The 24,108-nt window shown below is 38.2% G+C and overlaps 1 protein-coding gene across 10 annotated transcripts in view; it reads right to left on the bottom strand.

The window, feature by feature from the left end:
• SYNE2 (spectrin repeat containing nuclear envelope protein 2) overlaps positions 1-24,108 on the bottom strand; it is a 341,983-nt gene that overhangs the window by 164,790 nt on the left and 153,085 nt on the right. For 8 of the 10 annotated variants that reach the window (XM_082616958.1, XM_082616964.1, XM_082616965.1 and 5 more), the window contains exons 31-44: positions 23,121-23,300; positions 20,611-20,761; positions 13,179-13,337; positions 11,930-12,091; positions 10,046-10,147; positions 8,899-9,099; positions 8,363-8,534; positions 7,717-7,829; positions 6,306-6,508; positions 5,728-5,847; positions 5,338-5,629; positions 4,108-4,259; positions 2,870-3,179; positions 1,539-1,703 (exon numbers count right to left, since the gene is read on the bottom strand). In XM_082616958.1, the coding sequence (XP_082473084.1) occupies positions 1,539-1,703; positions 2,870-3,179; positions 4,108-4,259; positions 5,338-5,629; positions 5,728-5,847; positions 6,306-6,508; positions 7,717-7,829; positions 8,363-8,534; positions 8,899-9,099; positions 10,046-10,147; positions 11,930-12,091; positions 13,179-13,337; positions 20,611-20,761; positions 23,121-23,300 (2,482 nt within the window). The remainder of the gene's footprint in view (positions 1-1,538; positions 1,704-2,869; positions 3,180-4,107; positions 4,260-5,337; positions 5,630-5,727; positions 5,848-6,305; positions 6,509-7,716; positions 7,830-8,362; positions 8,535-8,898; positions 9,100-10,045; positions 10,148-11,929; positions 12,092-13,178; positions 13,338-20,610; positions 20,762-23,120; positions 23,301-24,108) is intronic. The other 2 variants (XM_082616966.1, XM_082616959.1) reach the window with 2 other exon arrangements.

The following is a 24,108-nucleotide window of genomic DNA, read 5'->3' as shown; positions in this document are numbered from 1 at the left end:
CTCATCATGTATAAAATGAGGAGTCGGGCCTCCCTGGTGGCGCAGTGGTTGAGAGTCCGCCTGCCGATGCAGGGGATGCGGGTTCGTGCCCCGGTCTGGGAGGATCCCATATTCCGCGGAGCGGCTGGGCCCGTGAGCCATGGCCGCTGGGCCTGCGCGTCCAGAGCCTGTGCTCCGCAACGGGAGAGGCCACAACAGTGAGAGGCCCGCATATAGCAAAAAGGAAAAAAAAAAAAAAAAAAAAAAAAAAAAAAATGAGGAGTCTTGGGACTTCCCTGGTGGTGCAGTGGTTAAGATTTCACGCTCCCAATGCAGGGGGCTGGAGTTCGATCCCTGGTCAGGGAACTAGATCCCACACGCATGCCACAACTAAGAGTTTCCATGCCACAATTAAGGAGCTGGTGAGCCGCAACTAAGGAGCCCGTGAGCCACAACTAAGGAGCCCACCTGCCGCAACTAAGACCCAGTGCAACCAAATAAATAAATAAATATTTTAAAAAAGATGTGTTTTAAAAAAAAATGAGGAGTCTGAACTTGATGGTTTCTGAGATTCCTTCTAGCTATAGCAGAAGGCTATATTTTAATTTTTCAACAGGAGCCTGAGCTCCTCAGAGTGAGGCTCGTGTCTTGCACTTTTCTCAGTATCCAAGGCACCCAAACAGTGCCTTGGACATGATGAGCCCTCAACATTTGTCAAATTATCACTGTTAAAAGGGAGGTAGCCTTGTCACAATGTCAAGCTGTTCTGGAGGGGAAATCTTGCTTGATTCCCAGGTTCCTAAAAAGAAGAGATAAGAAATTCCCAAGCTCATGCCAGCAGGGCTGCCCTGAGACTCACCCCATGCAATCTCCAGTCAAATAACTGTGAAAGAAGCAGCTAAGAAAATGCTTTACTCTGTTTTCTTCTAGAGGACGCCAATTGGGCCTGTTTATGTTGGCCGTGCAAACAGTGAGCATCCAAGGAATGTGTTTTGAGAATGTGGGTAAAGAGCTGCAATCCTTACTGTATAAGGAGAGGGGTTGAAGTGAGGCTGAGAATTTTAAAAGCCCTACAGCTGCAGAGACCTCTAAGGTGGTCCATGAGTATGAAAATTAATAAGGTGAAAATTATACAACTCCCATCCACCCATGATGAAGAATGCAAAATTGAATCATTTCCCCCTAGGTCTTATTGCATTCGTTATATCCTTTGAATACCCAGTATCTCCTGGAATCACTGTGCTGTCTCTAAAACAAAGATCTCCAGGAGCTATAGACTGCTCATGGGTGGAATTGTCTCTGAGGGTCCAGAGCACAGAGTACTGTTCAACTCAAATTATAAATGGATTTGCTCACTAAAGAAGAACATTTCCACTTTTTATGACTGGTCAGGACTTTATCCAATAGTCATCTGAATAGCATTTTCAGCATTTGAAATTTTTCTTTTTTTATTTCTTTTCTTTCACCATTTGAATTTTTGATCAAAGACCCTGATTTGTCAAGTTGTAATTAATACTGATTTTTTAAAATGTCTATCATGTCTGGACATCGTTTAATACCTGCAGTTTCTGCAGTTTTTCCTCAACTGCTATTTGATCCACAGGCTTATCAGAAAAACTGACAAATTCCTTGGAGATATAGTCCAATGCAGTATTTAGGTCTGTGATGCAAACCTGGTATGAGTCGTGTTCTTGAACATGGCCTTCCAATTTTTGCACAGAATCCTAAAAATAAAACATTGACAATGCATGCATTAGGTCCCTGAATTATCCCACTCAGAAAATAATTAAATGGTTCATAAACACTTGTTTTATGAGGTTTCATCTTGAAAAAGGAATATGGCCATAAATCATCCAGAGTTCTTAAGTAAAGTTTTTAGCGTTGAGATATTTGTTTCCCCCATGTTTCTATGCCTTCATTCCACTCCCGAAAACAATTTGTCAAGAGGTTTACAAAATGAAATGACTACAAATTATATCATCAAATCACAAACACCCATAACAAAGCAGTTCCCTTAATTATCTTTCTTACTACAAGCAAGTACCCACTCTTGGAAATGAGACTATGTGAAATCAACCTAACCTCAGATTCCTTTCCTAAGACTCAAACTCCAAAATTGTGTGTTAGGAAAAAGTAATCCTAACTCAAGAGCAAAACCACCTTCAGTTTCTCTCCCTGGAATAAGAAAATAAGGTGACTGCACCTGATCAGAAAAGAACAGCAATTATTAAACTAAATAACTTACAGCCAAGTGGGTATAAGCAAGATTATACCCACACAACTCCTGCTATCTGTATAAGCAAGATTTCTTATCCAGGTAATCCTTATATTGAATCTGGCTTTCAGTATGCAAAGAATTATAAACAATTCTCTTAAGAGAATAATATGCCTCATGACAAGATGACATTTTACCTCTTAATTCTTTTATTGCAGATCATGTGGAAAGACTCAAGGGAGAACCCTGATAAGGTTTATACAGAATAATGGACATAACTATTATAATAGATGATAGATGGATGGATATGTGAATGGATGGACGGATGAATGCAAGCATAGATGAATGGATGGATAGATGGATGCTGCATGGACAACTTTGACACTGTTACCTACATAAAGATGCCTAAACATATCTTAATCCTTCCAACCCCTTATGAGGGGAACTTTGATGAGAGGAAACAACACTATTATCAAATAATACACACTGGATTTCTCTAGCAAAACTGACCAAATTGATTGCTCCATCTTGAGTAGTTAGTATTTGTATCTAAAATTGATAAATTTTTAAAACTTTTGATTTGCCAAAAGAACAAAACAATGGTCCTATATACAAATATTACATAATTATGCATAATTAAGACAATCATTTAAAATTTTATTTTGACCATTTCACCTGTAGTTGCTGAAGAAGACTTTCATGTAGATGCTTTATTTCCAGCCACGGCTCTTCACTAAAATTGGGATTTTTAGTGCATTCTAAGAGGTAATTTCCTTGAGATTTTAACTCCTCTAGTAAGGATGTCAAATCTTGTGCTTTCTGGAGGAATTTCTTATAAATTTTTAATTGAGCTTTCTTCTCCTGCAAACCATGTTGCAGAGCAAAGCCCACTTCTTGTTTCTTTTTTAGTTCTGTGAGCATTAATCTCAGATCCTCTTTACTTTGCAAATACTTCTCTCCTTCCAGTAGAAGCTTTTCTTGATGGCTAAATTTAACAAAGTATTTTACAAATGAAATCATACATCAAAATCTTATAATACAACATGCATTATTATAAAAAGCATTAAAATAACACTACTGTACATTACTCCCAGGAACTTCTTTGGCATTCTAACATTCTAAATAGCACTAAGTTTAGCTCAGAAATCAAGATTAAAATGAGTTGTAGTATTACTTTTAAAAAGTATTGGTTTTTTGTCACATAATTTGATCTGAGAACAAATATTTAATAATTTAGATTTCAAACTATTCCAGTTTTTATTGTTTAAATATAATTATAATATTCCATGTTTTTCTTTTTCATATAAGTAAAATAAATAAGCATTCAGTATACTGGTCAACTAACTAGTTTATGTTTTCTATAGCTTAAATTTGTTTTGATCTGTTTTTCTTAGAAAAATATAAAATTTACATTTCCACCAAATATTAAATGTATCATTTAAGACATGATATGAATTAAGAATTTTCACCAGAATTACGCCCATTACATTCTGACAACATTTATCAATGTTTACACATTTAAGAATCTCTTAGCATATATATTTAAAAGCATAAATTATCCTGCAGTAAACCAGGAAGATACTGAGGTTGTCTGGGGAAAGGGGGTTTTGGTACAGAAGGGGAGTGTTGAAGGTGGAATGAGGTAGACAATGTTAATTTGTTACCAAGGGCCCCACGGGTTGATGCACCAGCCAAAGTAAACACTGCCACCAAGTTATGACAGCATGTTTCATATCTGATGCAGAGGACTATTCTTCTTCGCTTCTGCCTCAACATTGTGATTGCCCCTGATGTTACTTACTTTCTCTCCAACAGATATATTATATCCACATCCAGAAGGCAGACAAAACATACTTGTTATGGCTTCATTGTGCAATGAAAAACCATGAAAGTGGTGAAGGCATGCCCTTTACCTTAGATATGTGTTGGCTAAGTGGAGTGTGTTGTCCCACTGGTTTTTGATATCAGAAAGGGTCTTTGGAGCCATCGGAGCCTTGCTGCTCTCAGCCTGACTCACGACGGTCTGTATTTTAGCGTCCCCTTCAGGCTTTAGTAAAATGATTTCCTAAATCAAATAAAAAAGATCTTAAAATCTCATTCATACCACTCAGGGATATTTCATATGATATGTTTTTATTTATAAACATTATTCAGAGATTCTAACTGCAGAGTAGATTTCAAAATTACCCTTTCATTTTTATATATTCCCCAAATACAAAGACATCCTTCACGTTGTATAGAACTGGTTCTCTTTAAGCATTTGTCACATTGATCTGATTGCATTCCTACTCTTCTCTTGATTCTCAATTGCCCTCAAAGAAATTATATGCCAAAAAATCCCTGGCAAATTCTCCTTCCAATCTGTACCATTATTTATAAATAAAGAGTTAGGGTAACAACCTGAACAAGACACTTCTATACACCCAAGATTGGGTTTATGGCTTCCCACAGGAAAATGCAGAGTCCCTCAAACCAACTGCTGTTTCTCCACCACAACGTAATTAATTCTCATTCCCTGCAATTTTATTTTCCTCCAAACAATCAAGTTCCTCCCTTCTTGGAAACACTACTCCAGATTCACCTTCCCTGGAAAACCTTTCAGATATAACCCCAAATGATTCTGATTACTTCAGTATGCCAAACTAACCCTTACGGCTTGACTGCATCATCCTCTGCACTCGGTATCTGATAAATTAAGAACCACACAACCCGCTCAGTATCTAATATCCTTTAGGAACTACACACATCCACTCTGAAGACGAGTTCCTCTCCAGCCCTCACCTTGACATTGCCGATGCCTCTGATGTACTGACATACATTCTTTTAACATCCTAGCAAATTTCCACCTGCTGCAGCTCTAATTTATAGTTTTAATTTCATTTCTCCTGCACTCAGTGAAGATGGACAATAACTGGACATTGCTCCCACAAAGAGAGGATATACTTTCTCCCTTCTATATGCATTAAAATAATTTTAGATCCATCATAGCCCTTCTCTTTTGCAAGCTCAGTCATCTGAATTCCTTCAACCAATCTGCAGTGATCCTATTTTCCATTAAAAAACAAACCTTTGCCGTTCTCCTCTAAATCTTTTCAAAATTAGAGTTCACTCTGACCTCTGAAATTTACTTTCCACAGTTATACCTTTATTTTTTGGATTCTTTCCTCAAGTGGCATTTTGCCTTCAGATGAATTCAAAACCATCAGGGACTCTTTAATCCCTGTTATCCAACGAATTACATCATGTGCAAGATCATTAAAGCTCTGGTCCTTGGCAGGAGGTAACTTATCCTCTTCATCAATTTCACATAATTGTCCCAATAAGGTCTGGTGTCTATTGATCAAATGTTTTGATTCCGTTACTATTTCTTCTTCCTCAATAATCCCATATTCCTTCACAGAGTTGTTCAACTGGGCCATAGATTCGAATTGTTCCCTGTAAATTCCAAATATCACTGAAAGTTTATAGGAGCCACGATACCACTTGAGAAACCATATTCCCCAGAAATACATTTCATGCAAGATCAGCTATACCTCTTTCTAGCTAGAGCTTGGCAAAATAGCTCAGTTTCCTCTCTTGTTCCTTCCATTTCTTTCCACTTCTCTTCTTGATTAGTCAACCACTTACTCAGGTTTCTGTGGTCATCTTGGAGTCTAAAACAATATCACACACATTGGAATATAAAATCAGCAAAAACTGTTTATCTGAAGAGAAGGTTGGCACAAATCTTGTGAGCCAACCAGGTTTTTTACTAAATTTTTTTGGTTTCTTTCTTGGTTTCTTTCGAGAAAATTTAATTTGTAACATTAAAATCTGAATGATAATAACATGTATTATAGTGGAATTCTAATGAGCCGTACATATACATCATAAAGAACATGAAACAAACAAACAAACAGAAAATATTTTTGGACTCTCCCCTGAACCTTGGCCATAATTTGAGGAACTCTCCAAACTTCTATATTCCTAGAGCCAAACTTGGGTTTGAAACTACATATTTTATTTTTGAAATTTGTGTGTACGTGTATCCCACTGCTAGCTGTACTGAGGCAGAGTACGTATGAAGATATCATTAGCAAACATGCTATTAGACATCATCTTTATTTCCTACCTCAGTAGCTGCTGCAAGCACTCATCAAGCTCCTTTGCTCGTGCCTGGCATACGGACTCCATTTTTTCTAATTCAATTTCTTGACTTACGATCCAACTGTTAAGCTTCTTAACAGGTGCTTTGGGAAGATGCTTTTTCACATGATTCAGTACAGTTCCCACCTGCTGTATTTCACTGCCTCTTCCTTCAAGAGTCAAGAAATCCTTAAGAAAGACAGAAAGTCAATTATATCCTATGGGCAAGTCTCAGTATGGTCCCTGCCACCCCAGTGACACTTTCCCAAGATGGTACATAGACATGCCATCTTCATAACATCCTATATAAAAGAAGTTGCCATGGAGAGGTGGCTAAGTGCAATAGCAAATGATCAAAAGACAATTTATATTGGTTCTAGAATGTGTGTGTACATTTGCATTTGCATCTGACTTTCTGGGAATCACATCAAGCAAAATGATGCCACCATGTGGGTCAGTGGGAGTTAGACCGGGAAAGCCACATTTTCCTATCCTGGCTCTGCTCAGTTTCTCCTAAATACTTGCTCCTTTCTGGCAATCAGTATGTAAAACTAAACAGCGTATTCTCTATTTAACTTTTTCCAAATCAGAATTTTATTTCAATGTTTGTGTTTCAAGGTTTGAGCATCAATTGTTGAGATCCATGCAATGGGCAAAGTTTTAAAAAAAAGTTGGAACTATAATTTAAAAGCAGAGAAGAAAGGTGATTTTGTCAATAAAGAATAGTAGCATCAAAGCAAGGAATTAAACCGGGAACATTTAATGCCACTGATAAGTCTGAGAGTATAAGTTATCACCAAAGCCTAAAGTACTTGATAATCTACCATAAAGTGATCAAGAATTAAAGGTGCCATACGCATTTGAAATGCCCACATTATTGCCTCTTATTTCAGGCTATCTTCCTCCCCACTTCCATCAGTTCAACTACAATTTTTAAAAGAAATATGGCTGGGAAAAAAACTTTTTAAAAAGTCAAGCAATCTCATATAGAAAGTAAAGGGGTTTCAAAGTCCAAATTAGGTAAAGCCCTTTTTTAAAATCAAATATGATTTTAACACAACTGAATTCACCAGCAAACATTAAGTTAAACAGCATCTTAGAATAGCTGTGAAAACAGAACCTTTTAAAGTCACTTACACCTTTACCCAGTAAACACCCAACTTTTTGGGTTGGCCAAAAAGTTAGTTCGGGTTTTCATAGATGTTACGGAAAATCCCAAACGAACTTTTTGGCCAACCCAGTATTTGGGGAAAGGCCAGGTTTTTTTGGAAGTACTATCTCTATGTAGGGAAATTACTAAGTCAAAATAATTACTGTCCTATCTACTTATATATAGTTCTATCTCCAGCATTTTAATTTTGATAAATTTTGATTGAAATTTAAACGCGTCTTCTTACAGAAAGTTTTTGTAGTTTTTGTTCCACGCTCTTTTTTGTTTCTGATGGTTCAAAACACTCTTTAAGGTCCACTTTAACGTTGCCAAACCAGTCATTAAAGTTCTTGCACTGATCTGCAGGAAAAAAACAAAAGAAGCTATATTCATTCAAGGAAGACGTCACAAACCTTGTTAAAGTAAAATATTTTGAAACTTGCTTCACATGCCATAGGTATGAGTCACTGTAAAGTGATAATAAACTAAAATCTAATTTTGAGGGTTAATGGAGCTGACGTGATAACTGTGGCATATTTTCTACACCAAACCTCCTTTCCAAGCCTACAGGACACCCAGAGACACCTGCAGGGGCAGCCTGCTCACAGGCATGTCCCCAGACTCGGACAACAGGGAGCAGGTCAAACACGAGGACCCTTGTGACTCTCCTTCACAAGAAAAAGATCAGGTGCTTGAACAAAAGAGATGTTATTTACTATAGGCGTAGATCAATGAGTGTTTGCCCCTAAAAGATTTATCTGAATATTATTTCCTTAAATAGAGTGTGTGCAGCCATCTCTAAGTGAAGCTTAGATTAATTAGCCTTTGTGCTTACAGTACTTATTCATACCTCAAGATTCCCAGAGGCACAGTAAGAGAAACATTGCACTCACCATTCAGTAACTTAGAGAAGTGATCTTGCAAAACACTTTTTTTGGTATTAAATAAATCACTGACACTTTCATATTGCTTTTTTAATTCAGAGAGTTCAGGAGTCAGACAACCTATTTGATTCTCAAGTAATATCATACTGTGTTTCTGCTGTAGAATTTGCTGTTGAATCTCCTAAATATATAAACAAACAGACAACACTGAAGTCTTAAAAATGGGCTCAATCTACACAAAACATATTAGGTATCCATTGTTTCTATAGAAATCTAGATGATTTTTTATTGGGTAGACCTGCTTTCTCTTAGCTAGTAAATGTATAATGCAATGCAATTTAATATCAAATAATGACTGTCTACAAAGCAATTCAAAGGTGAAACAGTTAAATATACACAAATTGTTTTTCTGAGTTTTTCCCCCAGACTTTCATTTTTTTATACTAACTATTTTTATAATAATTATTAACCTCAAGAGGACAAGACCATCAGAAACAAGTGTGAAAATAAATCTGAACCACAGAAGAGAAGTAGCTGGGAAGTACCTCTAGTTTAGTAAAGATCTCCAAGCTGTCAGAAGGAGACAGGGCATTTAAGAGGGACTCAGTCATTCCAATCTGGGTCTTAGCCTGGTCGAGATCCTCCCTTAACTCAGCTGTGCTGCCACCGAGTGCACTGAAGTTGGATTCTCCCGTTAAACGCATTTTCACTTGTTCTATCTTGTTCAAAATAGAGGACTCCATGACCTGAAATCATGAAACATATGACTTACTGTAATGGACTTGATTTAACTAGATTATAAGATAACTGCACTGCTGGAGAATGAGTTGAAACTTCGTTTCATTTCAACGTGAAATAACTTCTCTCTTTCTGATTCTTCCTTGTTCTACATCACTGATACAATTCAAACATTGTCTTTAAAGAAAAACAGTAAAGTGAAAAAAACTGAAATTGACATTCTTATTTTTTTCTAAGAGACTAAGTAAATCTTCCCCTTAAAACAAGTTTTATTTAGCATACCAGTTGAGGTGCTATCTCATGGTGCTTATTGGAAAACATATAGAAAAAAAATTAAATAGCCAGCATTTATTAAGTGTTTATTACGTACACAACATCATGGTAAGCACTTTATATACAAAATACAGGCTTAAGAAGGATAAGTAACTTGACCAAGATCACAAAGTTGGCTGACAGCAGAGCCAGGCCCTCTCCCAGAAAGTCTGACTCCAGAGCTTATATTCAGGCACTTTGCACTTTGATTTAAATAAAAGTCTAACAAATCTCTTCACACAATAGAAAATCACACTTGGGGCAATCTCCCTGTTACTCCATCTAGAAACTAATAAGCTTGGAATCTCTTGAGCCATATTCTCCTTCCTATGCCCAAGACACTTATGAGGAAACCCTTGTTACTTTACATGGAAGCAAGGTAACATCTCCCCCTCTGCACAAGAGGCCTGTGAAATAAATGAAATGAGAATAAGACAATGCAAAAAATTATTCATTCTAAAATGGGACAAATATAATAAACTATGCTGGCTTTTAAAAATTTGGTTGGACATGACTAAAGATGAATCAAGTAATGATCCTAATTTTATTTTAGGTTTAAGTTTTAGAATTCTGGTTTATGAGCATTACTTTAGAGGATATAGAGAATCTTTAATTGCAACTTTAAAATAAAAATTTTCTTACCTGTAATTCAAGAGGTATTTCACTGCTTTGAAGCAGGAACTGTATCTTAGCCACTCTTTTAGAAAATTCTGAAGGTTTTTGTTCATGGACTTGTAACTCTTCCTAAAACACACAATGTTAATGGAAAATATCTTTTTATTTTATACCTTATTTTCTGGTACCCCTGATTGCTATTGAAAATATATAGAAACTAAAAGAGCCTTTGAATTTCCCCTAATCACTTGATTTTTGATACAGTCCTGGGAGTTGCAAAACTAAGTGTCTTCATGGATCAGGCATATGTTATAACTGAGTGAAATCCTCTAGCAATAAAACGAGAAGGGCCAGGCTTGCACCGCAGCAGAATGCAGTGCCTGCCTAAAGGCATAACATCTCATAGCTGTGTACATATAAACATACACATAAACATATAAAGCCAACACACACACACACACACACACACACCATGTTGGCAGAATTTGGCCCACATGGTAGCCGTTATAATCCTTAACTTCAAATTTTTAAATAACCTGTATCTCAAGACAAATTTAAGGGATACTTAGTGATAATTCATTTCACTTAGAAAATCAAAATCTTACTTCACAACTGTCATAATATACCCAGGAAACTCACAAATCTCCACACATTTTGAAAGTCTTTTTCCAAAAGTATAAAAATGGATATGTGAATTTAAAAGTGAATAAAGTGACCAAAATTAGAGAAAAAAAAAATGAGACTTGAGACATTAGACGTGACATACTGCAAAGCCATCATGCACACATACATACATTTTAATATTACACTGAACCACATATAACTTCCAGACTTAACTGTTTTTTGACATACAAAGATTGTAATTTTATATGGTCCAAACTAATAATATGCAAACAACCAGCAATAGAAAGAATTCTTTTTAGAGTTAAAAGAGATAACTTTAAAAATATTTTAACTTTAAAAATATTTTCTATTATTTTTTTCTTTTCCATTATGGTTTATTACAGGATACAGAATATAGTTCCCTATGCTATATAATATGACCTTGTTGTTTATCCATTCTATATATAACAATTTATATCTGCTAGTCCCAAACTCCCAATCCATCCCTCCCCCGCCCCCTCTCCCTCTTGGCAACCACAAGTCTGTTCTCTATGTTTGTGAGTCTGTTTCTGTTTTGTAGATAAGTTCATTTGTGTCATATTTTAGATTCCACATATCAGTGATATCACATGGTATTTGTCTTTCTCTTTCTGACTTACTTCACTTAGTATGATTATCTCTAGGTCCATCCATGTAGCTGCAAATGGTATTATTTCATTACAAGAGATAAGTTTAATTCTTTCTAAATGGCAAAACCTGAGATCACTGTTTTAAAAAACTAGCCTCGGGGCTTCCCTGGTGGTGCAGTGGTTGAGAGTCCGCCTGCCGATGCAGGGGACGCGGGTTCGTGCCCCGGTCCGGGAGGATCCCGCATGCTGCAGAGCGGCTGGGTCCGTGGGCCGTGGCCGCTGGGCCTGCGCGTCTGGAGCCTGTGCTCCGCAGCGGGAGAGGCCGCGGCAGTGAGAGGCCCGCGTACCGCAAAAAAAAAAAAACTAGCCTCTTTTGAAGCTCTATAAAGATTTTGATATTCAGCCTTGTGTTTTTTTCTAATCTTTTTACTTTACTTGAAGTATAGTTGATTTACAGTGTTGTGTTCGTTTCAGGTATACAGCACAGATTACTAATACCTGCTAACATCTTCCTGGATACCACAAAGAAAACGATGGAATTCAGGTCTCACTCAAGGAATAATGAAAGAAATAAAAGATTTCTTTGTGATTACTCTACCCCTCTTCAAGAAAGCAGACTTGATATTAAAATGTCAACTGTCTACAAAAAGAACAAATATTTTATTTCTGCTTAATTAACCTTCAGCTTTTCTCTTTCCTCTTCGGTCAGTGGATGTAATTCCATTTTTTGAAGGATCTTTTCAGTCCACTCATCAATCCCATTTTTTAAGTTAAAAAGCTTGTCCCATAAAGCTAGAGCTCGACCAAGATGTTCATAGTAGTCTTCTGTCTTCTCATTTATCTACCATAATTAAAAAATAAAAGTAACACATTTAGTGGTGAAAAGCATAAGAACCATTGTTTCAGTCAAACACAACTTTAAAATAAAATTTTAGATTATCTTTACTCGCTAAATAATTTGCTTTATTCATCAACAAAAAATTTGCTTTAACATACCGTGTAGTTCTTTCTTCTACAAAAAAAAAAAGACTTAGCTGGTTTGCTGCAGTTTATATGCAATTGAAAGCAATAGTTTTCCTCTTTTCTAAACCACAATAATAAAAGATGTTTTTAAAAACCCAGAGCAGGGACTTCCCTGGTGGTGCAGTGGTTAAGAATCTGCCTGCCAATGCAGGGGACACAGGTTCGATCCCTGGTCCAGGAAGATCCCACATAAAGAGAAGCAACTGAGCCCTTGCGCCACAACTACTGAGTCTGCGCTCTAGAGCCTGTGAGCCACAACTACTGAGCCCACTGCCACAACTACTGAAGCCTGCATGCCCTAGAACCCGCATGCTACAACTAATGAGCCCACATGCTACAACTGAAGCCTGCGTGCCTAGAGCCCATGCTCCACAACAAGAGAAGCCACTGCTATGAGAAGCCCACACACTGCAATGAAGAGTAGCCCCCGCTCGCCGCAACTAGAGAAAGCCCGTGCACAGCAACGAAGACCCAACACAGACAAAAAAAAAAAAAATTTTTTTTAATTTAAATATCAAAAACCCAGATCAAAATATAGCACATATTCTTAATTTATAATTCATAAAAATATCATTACTACTCAACCAAAAATTATTTTAAAAATATTAAATAAATATAATGTTGAACATCAACTGGCTGCATGGATGGATAATGTATTAACTAGTTTATTTCAAATAAGTTGAGTATGCACTTGTATACCTAAAAGAGTGTAGACTCATTTGTTAATACAATAGTACCTAAATCTGGGCGTAAAGCTAAATCCCAAGTCATAAACTTTATATTATTTGAACATTTTTTATAATGAGCACTTTTGAATTTTGTAATTGATGAAAACTTTAAAGATACAAAAGAAAAGATCAATTTGTTATTAAATAGAATTTCTAGTCAATTAAATTATCACTTACATCAAGCCACCTATCCAGAATAATGTTAGCCTCTTTCTCAAAAGGAGGCTCTTCAAAGTTTCTCATTTTATTTAGATGAAATTGTAGATTTTTGCAGATCTGGTTAATCTTGTCTACAACTTCTAAATGTTCATTAAATTCTTCTTTAACAACTTCAATCTGTAAAAATGATATGAAACATGTTTTGATATATTGATACAGACAAATATACGACTTACTGTCCCACTTTCTCAATGAAAAGTTTTTAGAATCCTAACCATCTGGTTTATTAATAATCCTACACCCAAATTCCTTGTCCCACTCTGCATGATGAAATATTTATAATGATCTAAAACCATCTTTCTAGTGCATGTGAAATAATATTCTACCAAAAAAAAGCACCTCTATTCAATCGTATAAAAAAATGACAGTTCCTAGACTCCTCAAATAGGAATCATCTTTGTCATTTTGTAGAACCTAAGTGCTCATCTGAATAAAACAGACAGAACTCTAAAACGTCTTTAATGTGACTTCTAGTTTAATCTTTCATGATTGTAACTTCCATGTCATTTCTAACATGGAAGGTGTAACACTATTTTACCAAAAGGCCAATGATCTTAAACTATAAAATAAAATTTGTTTCGAGTAATGCAATCTTAATGTTTCCACTCAATTTACTAATCTTATACAAGCATTTTTAATGATTGTATAAAATTTGAAAATAGTGATTTCTCATAAATAAAAAACTAAAAATTATATACCCACAAGGGACTTCCATTTCTGGGAATATGCAGTAGACATAATTTTCCCATTAAGCACAACTAAAAACCCTGGACATCATATACAAAACAGACTTAAGAAGACTGAAAAGTGAGGAGTTCAAGGAGGGAGAATGGCTGGGGGCACCAGCTCCTGAAGACAGCCTGGTGGTGAGCTCCCTGAATTTTCTTTTTCCCTTGGATATCCCAGACTGTGTGTTGGAGAAGTCAGAAGCTGGTAAGATCCACAGACACAGACCAGGAAAAGCCTGCTCTCTTCAGCCCAAGAACCAGGGATAGGACAACCTACCAAGACAGAAAACTTTTAGGAAATAATCACTCACTGGAGCAAAATACCATAGGAAACACTGTGGCCCAACGCCCACCTGTGTCAGCAAAGGTCAAGTGTAGAGTCTAGACAGCCACCATCTCCAGGCTGTAACAGGAGCCCCACTCTCCCCCAACCAGGGAAAAGAAGGCTGAGTAGAGCTGGGACTTTCATTCCTGCAGGGCAGTAACAAGTGCACACACTCTCTCTCACACACACACACACATCCATGATGTCAGGGGAGGCTACCTAGGGAGCTGTAAGGAGGAGCCAGGGAGGTGTCAGTAGAGACCTTGTGGGGAAGCAGAATGCCCACCTCCAACCAGCAGTAACAAGGAACCCTCTGTCTCAGGTGTCTTTATTTGCAGACAACACGATTATCTATGTCAGAGAGCCCAAGGAATCTACAAAAACACCCTAGAACTGATATGTGGGTTCAGAAAGGTCACAGGATACAAGATAAACATAAAAATCAATTTCACTTCTCCATATTAACAATGAATAAATACATGGACACAAATTTTTAATATTATACCATTCACAGTTACTCAAAAAATCGAATACTTAAGTGTAAATCTAACAAAACGTGCACAGGAACTATACGCTGAAAACTATAAAATACTGATTAAAGAAATCAAAGAAGATCTAAATAAATGCAGAGACATACTAAGTTCATGGATCAGAAGACAACATAGTACAAATGTCAATTCTCCCAAAATTGATGTACAGGTTTAATGCAATTATTATCAAACCCAGCAATACTTTTAAAGATATAGACAGGATCATTCTAAAATTTATATGGAATAATAAAGGAACTATAATAGCTAAAATATTTGAAAAAAGAAAAATAAAGTGGGAAGAATCAGTCTACTTGATTTTAAAACATCATATAGGTACAGTAATAAAGATTACATCAACTGGCAGAGGGACAGACACACAGATCAATAGATCAAAGTGAACCCAGACAAATACACCCAACTGAGTTCTGAGGAGGAATGGGAGCCTTTTCAACTTATGGTGCTGGAGCAACTGGACATCTATAGACAGAAACGTAAACCTTGATCCAAGTCTCACACCTTACACAAAAACTAATTATAAATGGATGATGGACTTAAATGTAAACCATAACACTATAAAACTTTGAGGAAAAAAACTGGAGAAAATCTACAGGATCTTGTGCTAGGCAAAGAGTTCTTAGACTTTGACCCATGAAAGGAAAAATTGATAAACTGGATTTTACCAAAATTTAAATCTTTTGCTCTGCAAAAGACCCATTAAGGAGATGAAAAACAAGCTACAGTTTGGGAGAAAATATTTGCAAACCACATATCTGACAAATGACTACTGTGTAGAATATATTAAAAACTCTCAAAACTCGACAGTAAAAAAAACAAACAATCTACTTAGAAAATGAGCAAAAGATATAAGAGATATTTCAGCAAAGATGACATACAGATGGCAAATAAGCACAAGAAAAGATGATCAATACCATTAGCAATGAGGAAAATGCCAATGAAAACCACAAAGTGATACCACTATATATCTATTAGAATGACTAAAATAAAAAGTAGAGGCAATATCTAATGCTGGCAAGGATGTACAGAAACTGGATCACTCATACATTACTGGTGAGAATGTAAAATGGTACAGCAACTCTGGAAAACAGTTTGAAAGTTTCTTTAAAAATGAAATACATAATTAACATACAACCCACCAGCTGTACTCCAGAGCAATGAACCCTGAGAAATAAAAACTTATGGTCACAAAAAAAGCCTATACAAATGTTTATAGCAACTTTATGCATAATAGCCAAAAACTAGAAACTACCCAGATGTTCTTCAGAGGTGACAGTGAAACAAGCTGTGGTACATCCATACCATGGAATCCTACTCAGCAAGAAAAGGGTACAAACTATTGATGCATGCAAGAATCTGAACGAATCTCCAGAGAATTATGCTGAGTAAAAATAACCAATCCCAAAAGGTTACATACTGTATGATTTCATTTATATAAGATGTTTGAAATGACAAAATTATAGAAATGGAGAACATATTAGTGGTTGTGAGGGCGTGGAAGCAAGAGGGAAGTGGTAGGGCTATCCGAGGACAGAACCAGGGATAGTCTGGTGATGGAAATGTTCCTCCGCTTGACTGTATGATTGTCTGTAACCTGACTGCAATATTGCACTACAGTTTTACAAGATATTTCCATTGGGGAAACTTAGTAAAGGGTACATAGGATCTCTCTGTATTATATCTTATAACTGCATATGCATCTACAATTATCTCAAATTTAAAAGTTTAATTAAAAAAATTAAAATTACTTAAATGTTTTAAGTGGAAAAAAAAAATAACTGGGGCAGTTTCTGCCTCCTGACTGGAAGCTGACTGATACACTGGCAGAGCTGAGATGCAGACTCAGGTGTTTTTTTTCTCCCAGTTCAGGACATTTTGCATAGGGCATAATAAATGCTTGCTCAATTAAATGAAAAATATATATATGTATGTGTGTGTGTGTGTGTAACCTAATTTTTATTACATTCAAAGAACTTTGTTGTTACGTTGACACAAGCTACCAGTGGGTGAAGAGAAAAGAAAGAGCAGGAGAGGATACTTTTAGCATTGACAGGAACTGCAGGCTTTGTCCTACAATAAATGGAAGGGGTAAAATAAAGGAAACTAGATCCCCCCCTGACATTTCCCAAACTTTAGTAGTCCCCTGACATTCTAGCCTTCTAGTCTTACTTTTGCACTTCTGCCTTTGATTAAAGAGGGTGGAAATTTGGCACCATATCCTAGATAAACATCCAGGTTTCTATGGTTTTGAAGGACAAAAGTTCTCAGTGGTATCATACTTCAGCCACTGGTACAAAGCATCATGACAATACATACGCCAGAAACTGATTGTTTCTGAAGACAGTACCTAAGTCATCACAAAATTAACTGAGAGTTATGTTAACAATTGGTACTAAAATTTGCTTTTTTCAGACAGTTAAAAAAAGCATATGAGAAAATAATTAAACACAAGTGTACTTCTGTATCTTCCATGCAAAATGATATATTATTTCAGCAAATATACAAAGATACCACACTAGATACAAGATTCTCAATATAATAATAAAAGCCTGGGCATTTATACATTTCTTAAAGGTAATTACAGTTGTTTTGTTAATTTTTAAAATATTTTTGTGAGTAAACCTTTACATTTCAGAAAGGGGTACAGACAAAGCAGAGTTAGCCATTTTTTACTTTTATAATATACATGTTTCAAATATGTCTTCAGGGCAGGCAATATTATGATGATTGGAACATGACTCTGTAGTCAGATAGACCTGAGCTTAAATAATGATTCTGTCACTTATTAGCCATATAATCTTGGGAAAGTTATTTAACCTCTATCCTTACTTTGTTTCTTTGTTTACAGAGAAAGTTGCTAATCTGTCCAGCCAAGCCAGGGGTGATGATGCCATCCCAGTGGACCTGGAAGGCAGAACATCAAGCCAGAGAGGATTATTCTCAAGCCTTAAGGTTTAATGTTGTTTGCCTTGTTAGGTTTCGGACTTCCTTGGGACCCAATACTTCTTTCTTCTTTCCTATTTCTCTCTTTTGGAGTGGATATGTCTATCCTATACCTGTCCCACCACTGTATTTTGAAAGCATATAATTTGTTTGGTTTCATGGGTTCACAGCTGTAGAGTGTAAAAAAATGAATAAACAGAAACCTAAATTAAACAGAGTTGGGAGACCAGATGGAGTGGCAGAGCCCAATAGGAAGAAGAAAGGCTCCTTTATTGGCAAGGCCTCAGCCAATGAAAAGCCGTGGACTCTGTCTACTACAGCCCATCCAACGTCCTTTTCCCCTGTATAAAAGCATTCTTCTCTCCTTGCTGTGCAGGGACTTGCACATGGCTCCCATTGGTGCAGACCCTGAAATGCAATTCTCTGTTGATCCCAAATAAATCCCTCTTTGCTGGTGAAATATCTGTCAGTCTATTTGTTTTAGATAAACAAGAGGAATTTCCCTCAGGATGAAGTGCACCTTGAGTTTCACTCATATCTAATTTAGATGATATTTAGGTGAGACTTTGGACTAAGCTGGAGCGAGTTAAGACTTTTAGGGCTGATGGGACATGTTTTGAGGGTTCAAAGGCAGAATGTTATAAACTGTGAGAACTGTCTTCAGAACTGTATGAAATAAATTTATGTTGTTTATAAGCCCCCCAGTCTATGGTATTCTTTTATAGCAGCCCAAATGGAAAAAGACAACAGCCATAGAGGAACTAATCATAGCAGAGGGGTCAAGACCTGGATCTAGATTCTCATCAGGGACTCACCCAGGGGAGGGGTCAACTGTCTGAAGGTGACAGAAGTTTTATTAGTCAAATAAATAACTTGTCCAGAAAGTGCAGTTTACCATTAATGGGTTAAGTCCTAGGCACTCTGCAGGTACTTTACAGATGTTACCTCACCTAATCAGGAAAGGAACAGCTCTGCTGGTAAAAGGATCCCACTTAGTGGGACAAAGGCAGGACTCCAGGAGTGAGGAGGATTGGCACAAACCAAGAACAGCTGTAAGTCAAGAGGGATTCACCATCTGGTCAGTTTGAAAGGCAGCGACCCAGGATCTGTGAGTATCTAAGGCAGAGACCTGGATCCTGAAACAAGAGTACAAGCTGGGAAACTGGTATCAGGGGCACAGTAGAAAAGTAGCGATGTGAACTGGGCCACAAGGCTGAGGGGATTTTGTAAAGCTGATTGTGTTGGATACTCTGAGAACCAAAGCTCCTTAATCCATTTGGATGAGGACATGATCCTCCTAGATCCCAAGACTGCCAAACCCAGAAGCTGCCTCTGCTGGATGGAACCAGACAGGTGGCATCTAAGAGATTCCGACTGCCAGCCTGCTCCTAGCATGGTGGTCTCCCTTGATTAAATCTGATGGGAAACCAGTTAAACAGTCACCTATTGTACAACTAGTGTCCAAGCAGAGCTCTTTCTGATTGGTCAGTTCCAAGAAACTGCGTCTGAGACAGGAGGCCGCAGGCAGGGGCTACTCCTCATCTGTGGCACTGATGTGACTCTGAGTGTCACTTCAGCCTCAGGGATAAGAGTTCTAGACAAAGACTAAATTGTCTGTAAGAATCTGGTCTATAGGCATACCTCGGGGACATTGCAGGTTCGGGTCCAGACCATGGCAGTAACGGGAGCATCGCAATAAAGCAAGTCACATGAATTTTTTGGTTTCCCAGATATATATAAAAGTTATGTTTACATTATACTGTAGTCCATTAAGTGTGCAGTAGCATTATGTCTTTAAAAATGTACATACCTTAATTTAAAAATACTTATTTGCTAAAAACACTAATCATCATCTGAGCCTTTAAGCAAGTCATAATCTTTTTGGTGGTGGAGGGTTTGAAATACTGCAAGAATTCCCCAAATGTGACATAGAGATGCAAAGTGAGAAAATGCTGTTGGAAAAATGGTATTGATAGACTTGCTCTACAAAGGGTTGCCACAAACCTTTCAATTTGTAAAAGACACAATAAAGCAAAGTGTGATAAAGTGAGGTAGGTCTGTATATAAGCTTCACTGATGTTGCTCTCAGCCACTGGGAACTTTAATAAAATTGCTTTCTAGCAACCAGGTGTATCAAGTAGCTGATATTTCACAAATGCCTCTGATATTTTGACAGCACTTCAGCATAGAGTACTCATAAAACCAAGAGGAAAAGCAACTTCCTGGTTACAGGAATACAGTGTAGTGTATCCTTTTCTAACTATTCCATTCTTCTGCCACTCTGGTTGATAACCACATAAAATCATAGAAAATAATGACATCTAGTGTCCAGAAGTGTTATTCTTCTTAAACTATGAAGTTGTGATTGGCGAGGCTATGAACATAGACGGAGCAACTTGGAGATAAGCTCACACATCTTTACAAAGAAATAAAAGGGAAGAAATAAAAACATAATTTTGCCTTTATCCACTAACAACAGACGGGATTTTCCTAGTAGCTTCTTTCTCTCAAGGTTGCAGTGAAGTCTCAGGGGTTTTTTTTATGTGGAAAGTCAGTGCACAAACTGTTCCAACCTTTCAGAGGTAGCAGCAGGGGCAACCCCAGACTCCAAAAGAACCACACCATCAGTATCAAAACCCAAACAGATGCAACCCAGCATTAACCTGGGGACCAATCTTTTCAAGCCCTGGGGATAAATTCAATAAATTCTTAGATACCTGGTAAAACAAAGTCACTAGTAACTTCTTCTAAACCAAGTTTCGAAAGTGACTCCATTGATAATATCCTCTCTATTGCTGGGCTTGCAAGCGGGGCCGCTATGTAAAGTTTCCCTTGGCATTTGGACTCACCTCTGCTATCCTTTTCTTCAAGTTCTCCTTTCCCATGTAGGAAGCCTGGAGGGAGATGATATTCTCTTCTTTTTGAATCAAAGTTGTCAGGACACTTTTAAAATTCTGATATTGTTTTAAGAGCTCCAAAACTCTTTCACATTGGTCAAGGCTATGGAAAAAAGTAAAACAGCTAAATTTCTGAAAATAACAAAACCATTCTTTCTCCTTGTAAGTATCCTACAATAATGACTAATAAGTTATAGAAGGATTTTTCCTCTAGACATGGTTTATAATATTGTTTTACAATCTGGGCTTCCCTGGTGGCGCAGTGGTTGAGAGTCCGCCTGCCGATGCAGGGGACACAGGTTCGTGCCCCGGTCTGGGAAGATCCCACGTGCCGCGGAGCGGCTGGGCCCGTGAGCCATGGCCGCTGAGCCTGCGCGTCTGGAGTCTGTGCTCCACAACGGGAGAGGCCACAACAGTGAGAGGCCTGCGTACCGCAAAAAAATATATATATATATATTGTTTTACAATTTAACCTAAGAATGATGGCATATATATTTATTTGACAAATGGATGGTATAAATAATCACTGGATGACTATTTTCACCAGGTCAATATTAAAGAGTCACCAGATATAACCTCTGGAAAGAAACACAGGATCCGTAACCATAAGGAATCAGCACCTCAATTTCATCATTAACTAAATGATAACTTAGAAAACAATGCCTCCCCAGCATTATTCTTAGAGATTGCTTCAGTGTTTATTCAATATGATTCAATTATGTCTATTTCAACTCATTCTAGATTTAGCCCTTTAAAAAAAAGTTTAGTACAGATGATGTGGCAGCTAAGACACCTGGTTTCTAGTTATGGTTGGGCACTAATTAGTCATGCGACCTTAGATAAGTTACTTGAGGCTCTTTGGACCTCAGTTCTTTCCTCTGCAAAATCGAAGGGTAGGGCTTCCCTGGTGGCGCAGTGTTGAGAGTCCGCCTGCCGATGCAGGGGACATGGGTTCATGCCCCGATCCGGGAAGATCCCACATGCCGCGGAGCGGCTGGGCCCGTGAGCCATGGCCGCTGAGCCTGCGCGGCCGGAGCCTGTGCTCCGCAATGGGAGAGGCCACAACAGCGAGAGGCCCGTGTACCGCAAAAATAAATAAATAAATAAATAAATAAATTTTTTTAAAAAAATCGAAGGGTAGACTAGATCAAATCCACAGACAGACTTCATCTTGACTACTGTATACTCAGGTTGCAATAGGAAGCAGTAACTCCACAGATGGAGTTCTGTGGTTAAAGGACCACTGACAGTAAAGTTAAGGGAAATCACCAAGGAGCTGAGACACCCAGAGACTAACCCTTCCAAAAATAGGTACAGCACCCGGGCTCAAGGGGAAAGAGGGAAAGTGCCCTAAGCCAAAGAGGTGTCATTAGGAGCTGCTGGAACCACTTGCTGAAAAGGGAGGGGATTAAGACCACCCCGACTTCTCTCTCTTCTTGGTTTCTAATCTCATACTAGTACCTCCCACTTCCTAACCCAACTGGAACCCTTGGCTTGGGTGGTACAGCCTGTAGGGGTCAGCCCTCTCAACTACTCCTACCCCCAGGCAGAGAGTAAAGGGAGAAGGCAGGGATGGAGATTCTTCAGCCGAATCGCCAACCAGGACTGATAGGTAAGGGCTGCCACAGAATTAAGAAAACTTTTGAGCCTTGTCCAGGCTCTGTAGGAAAGATGGCAGTAACTGACTGGCAACATCTGCCATTTAAGTGGAGTGTGGTAGGATAATGCCCCCAACTCCCAAAGATGTCCACGTCCTAATCCCTGGATCCTGTGAATATGTTACCTTACATAGCAAAAGGGACTTTACAGATGTGACTAAATTAAGGATCTTAAATTAGAGACATTATCCTGGATTACCTGAATGGGTGCAAGATAATCACAAGGGCCCTTATAAGAGGGAGGCACGAGGGTCAGAGTCTGAAGGAGATGTGATAACAAAAGCAGAGGTGAGACAGAAAGAGAGAGATTGAGATTTGAAGATGCTGCACTGCTGGCCTTAAAGATGGAGGAAGGGGACACAAGCCCAGGAATGGAGTAGGTGGCCTCTAGAAGATGGAAAAGGCAAGGAAACGGATTCTCTCCTAGAGAGTCCAGAAAGGAATACAGTTTCATTTTAGGATTTCCAACCTCCAGACTGTAAGATAAGTTTGTGCCGATTTTAAGCCACAACATTTGTGGTCATTTATTACGGGAGCAATAGAAAACTAATATAGGTGGGGCAATAATAATTATAAATACACTATGTATTTGTCCTCCCTCTTAGACAACCTCTTAAAGTCATTTGTCCGTAATCTAGGATTCCAGGTCTTGCCCCAGACGTTGGCCCAGTGAGCTTCGAGCGTGAAACTCTTAAGCTGGCCTCTCCTTGAGGCCCACTGGAATGTGTTTTCAACATACAAATTTCAAAAAGTTAATTGTGCCACAGACAATTTTTCAGATTTGGGAGGAATTTTTTTCCTTACCATTCAGTGACCGAAGCTTTTGTATTCTCCCACAAGAGTGCTGTGTCTTGGCACTGTTGACTCAGAGCTTTCTCTCTGCCGTCTTTGAATTGTGGAAGTGAATTCACCATTTCTTGCAAGTGTTTCTTCTCTTCTTCACATTCATCTAGATCCTTATCCAGTCTGAGTAACGATTTTTTCCTTGATTATGAGAGAGAAAAATTTAATGGCCAATTAGGTGATTTGATTCAACACAAATATGGGTAATCTGTGGGAGCACACTAACTTTAATTTGTCCTCATGAGGTTTATGCCTAAATCACACATTCCTATGACAGAGGTCAGGAGGCTCTGCATTTCCAGAATACTAGCTGGTGTTTTAAATAGAACAGACATACAAAAACATGAGCGGTAACATTTCTCAGTGATGAATACACTTGTAAAGGGTGTGTATATGCATATGAGAGAAAAGAGAGGAAGAGTATGTGTGTACACGTGTGGGGAAGACAGCATGATATGGAGAGAAGACGAGACGGCTGGTACAACACTGCAAGCTCCTCAGGCAGGGCAGAAGGGGCAAGAAGAAAGGGAAATACAAGGAAATCTTGCGTTTCTACCCTGTGTACAAAAAGCTCCTCCATACCGAAGAAGAGTCATTTAAACTAAGGGTTTTAACCTGCAAATTAATCCTGGTGGGATTAACTCTATTCACCTAGGTCTAAATTGCTTTCATCAGATACTCACTTTCTCTACTTCCTCTATTCCAATTCTCTCTCTTTTTTTTTTTTTTTTGCAGTACGCAGGACTCTCACTGTTGTGGCCTCTCCCGTTGCGGAGCACAGGCTCCAGACATGCAGGCTCAGCAGCCATGGCTCACGGGCCCAGCCGCTCCCCGGCATGTGGGATCTTCCCAGACCGGGGCACGAACCCGTGTCCCCTGCATCGGCAAGCGCACTCTCAACCACTGCGCCACCAGGGAAGCCCCTCCAATTCTCTCGAGTCCACTCCCA

The sequence above is a fragment of the Mesoplodon mirus genome, assembly GCF_964341445.2.
Source record: "Mesoplodon mirus genome assembly, chromosome: 4".
NCBI lineage: Eukaryota > Metazoa > Chordata > Mammalia > Artiodactyla > Ziphiidae > Mesoplodon > Mesoplodon mirus.
The sequence above is the reverse complement of the archived record's forward strand: the minus strand, read 5'-3'. Positions and strand labels throughout refer to the sequence as shown.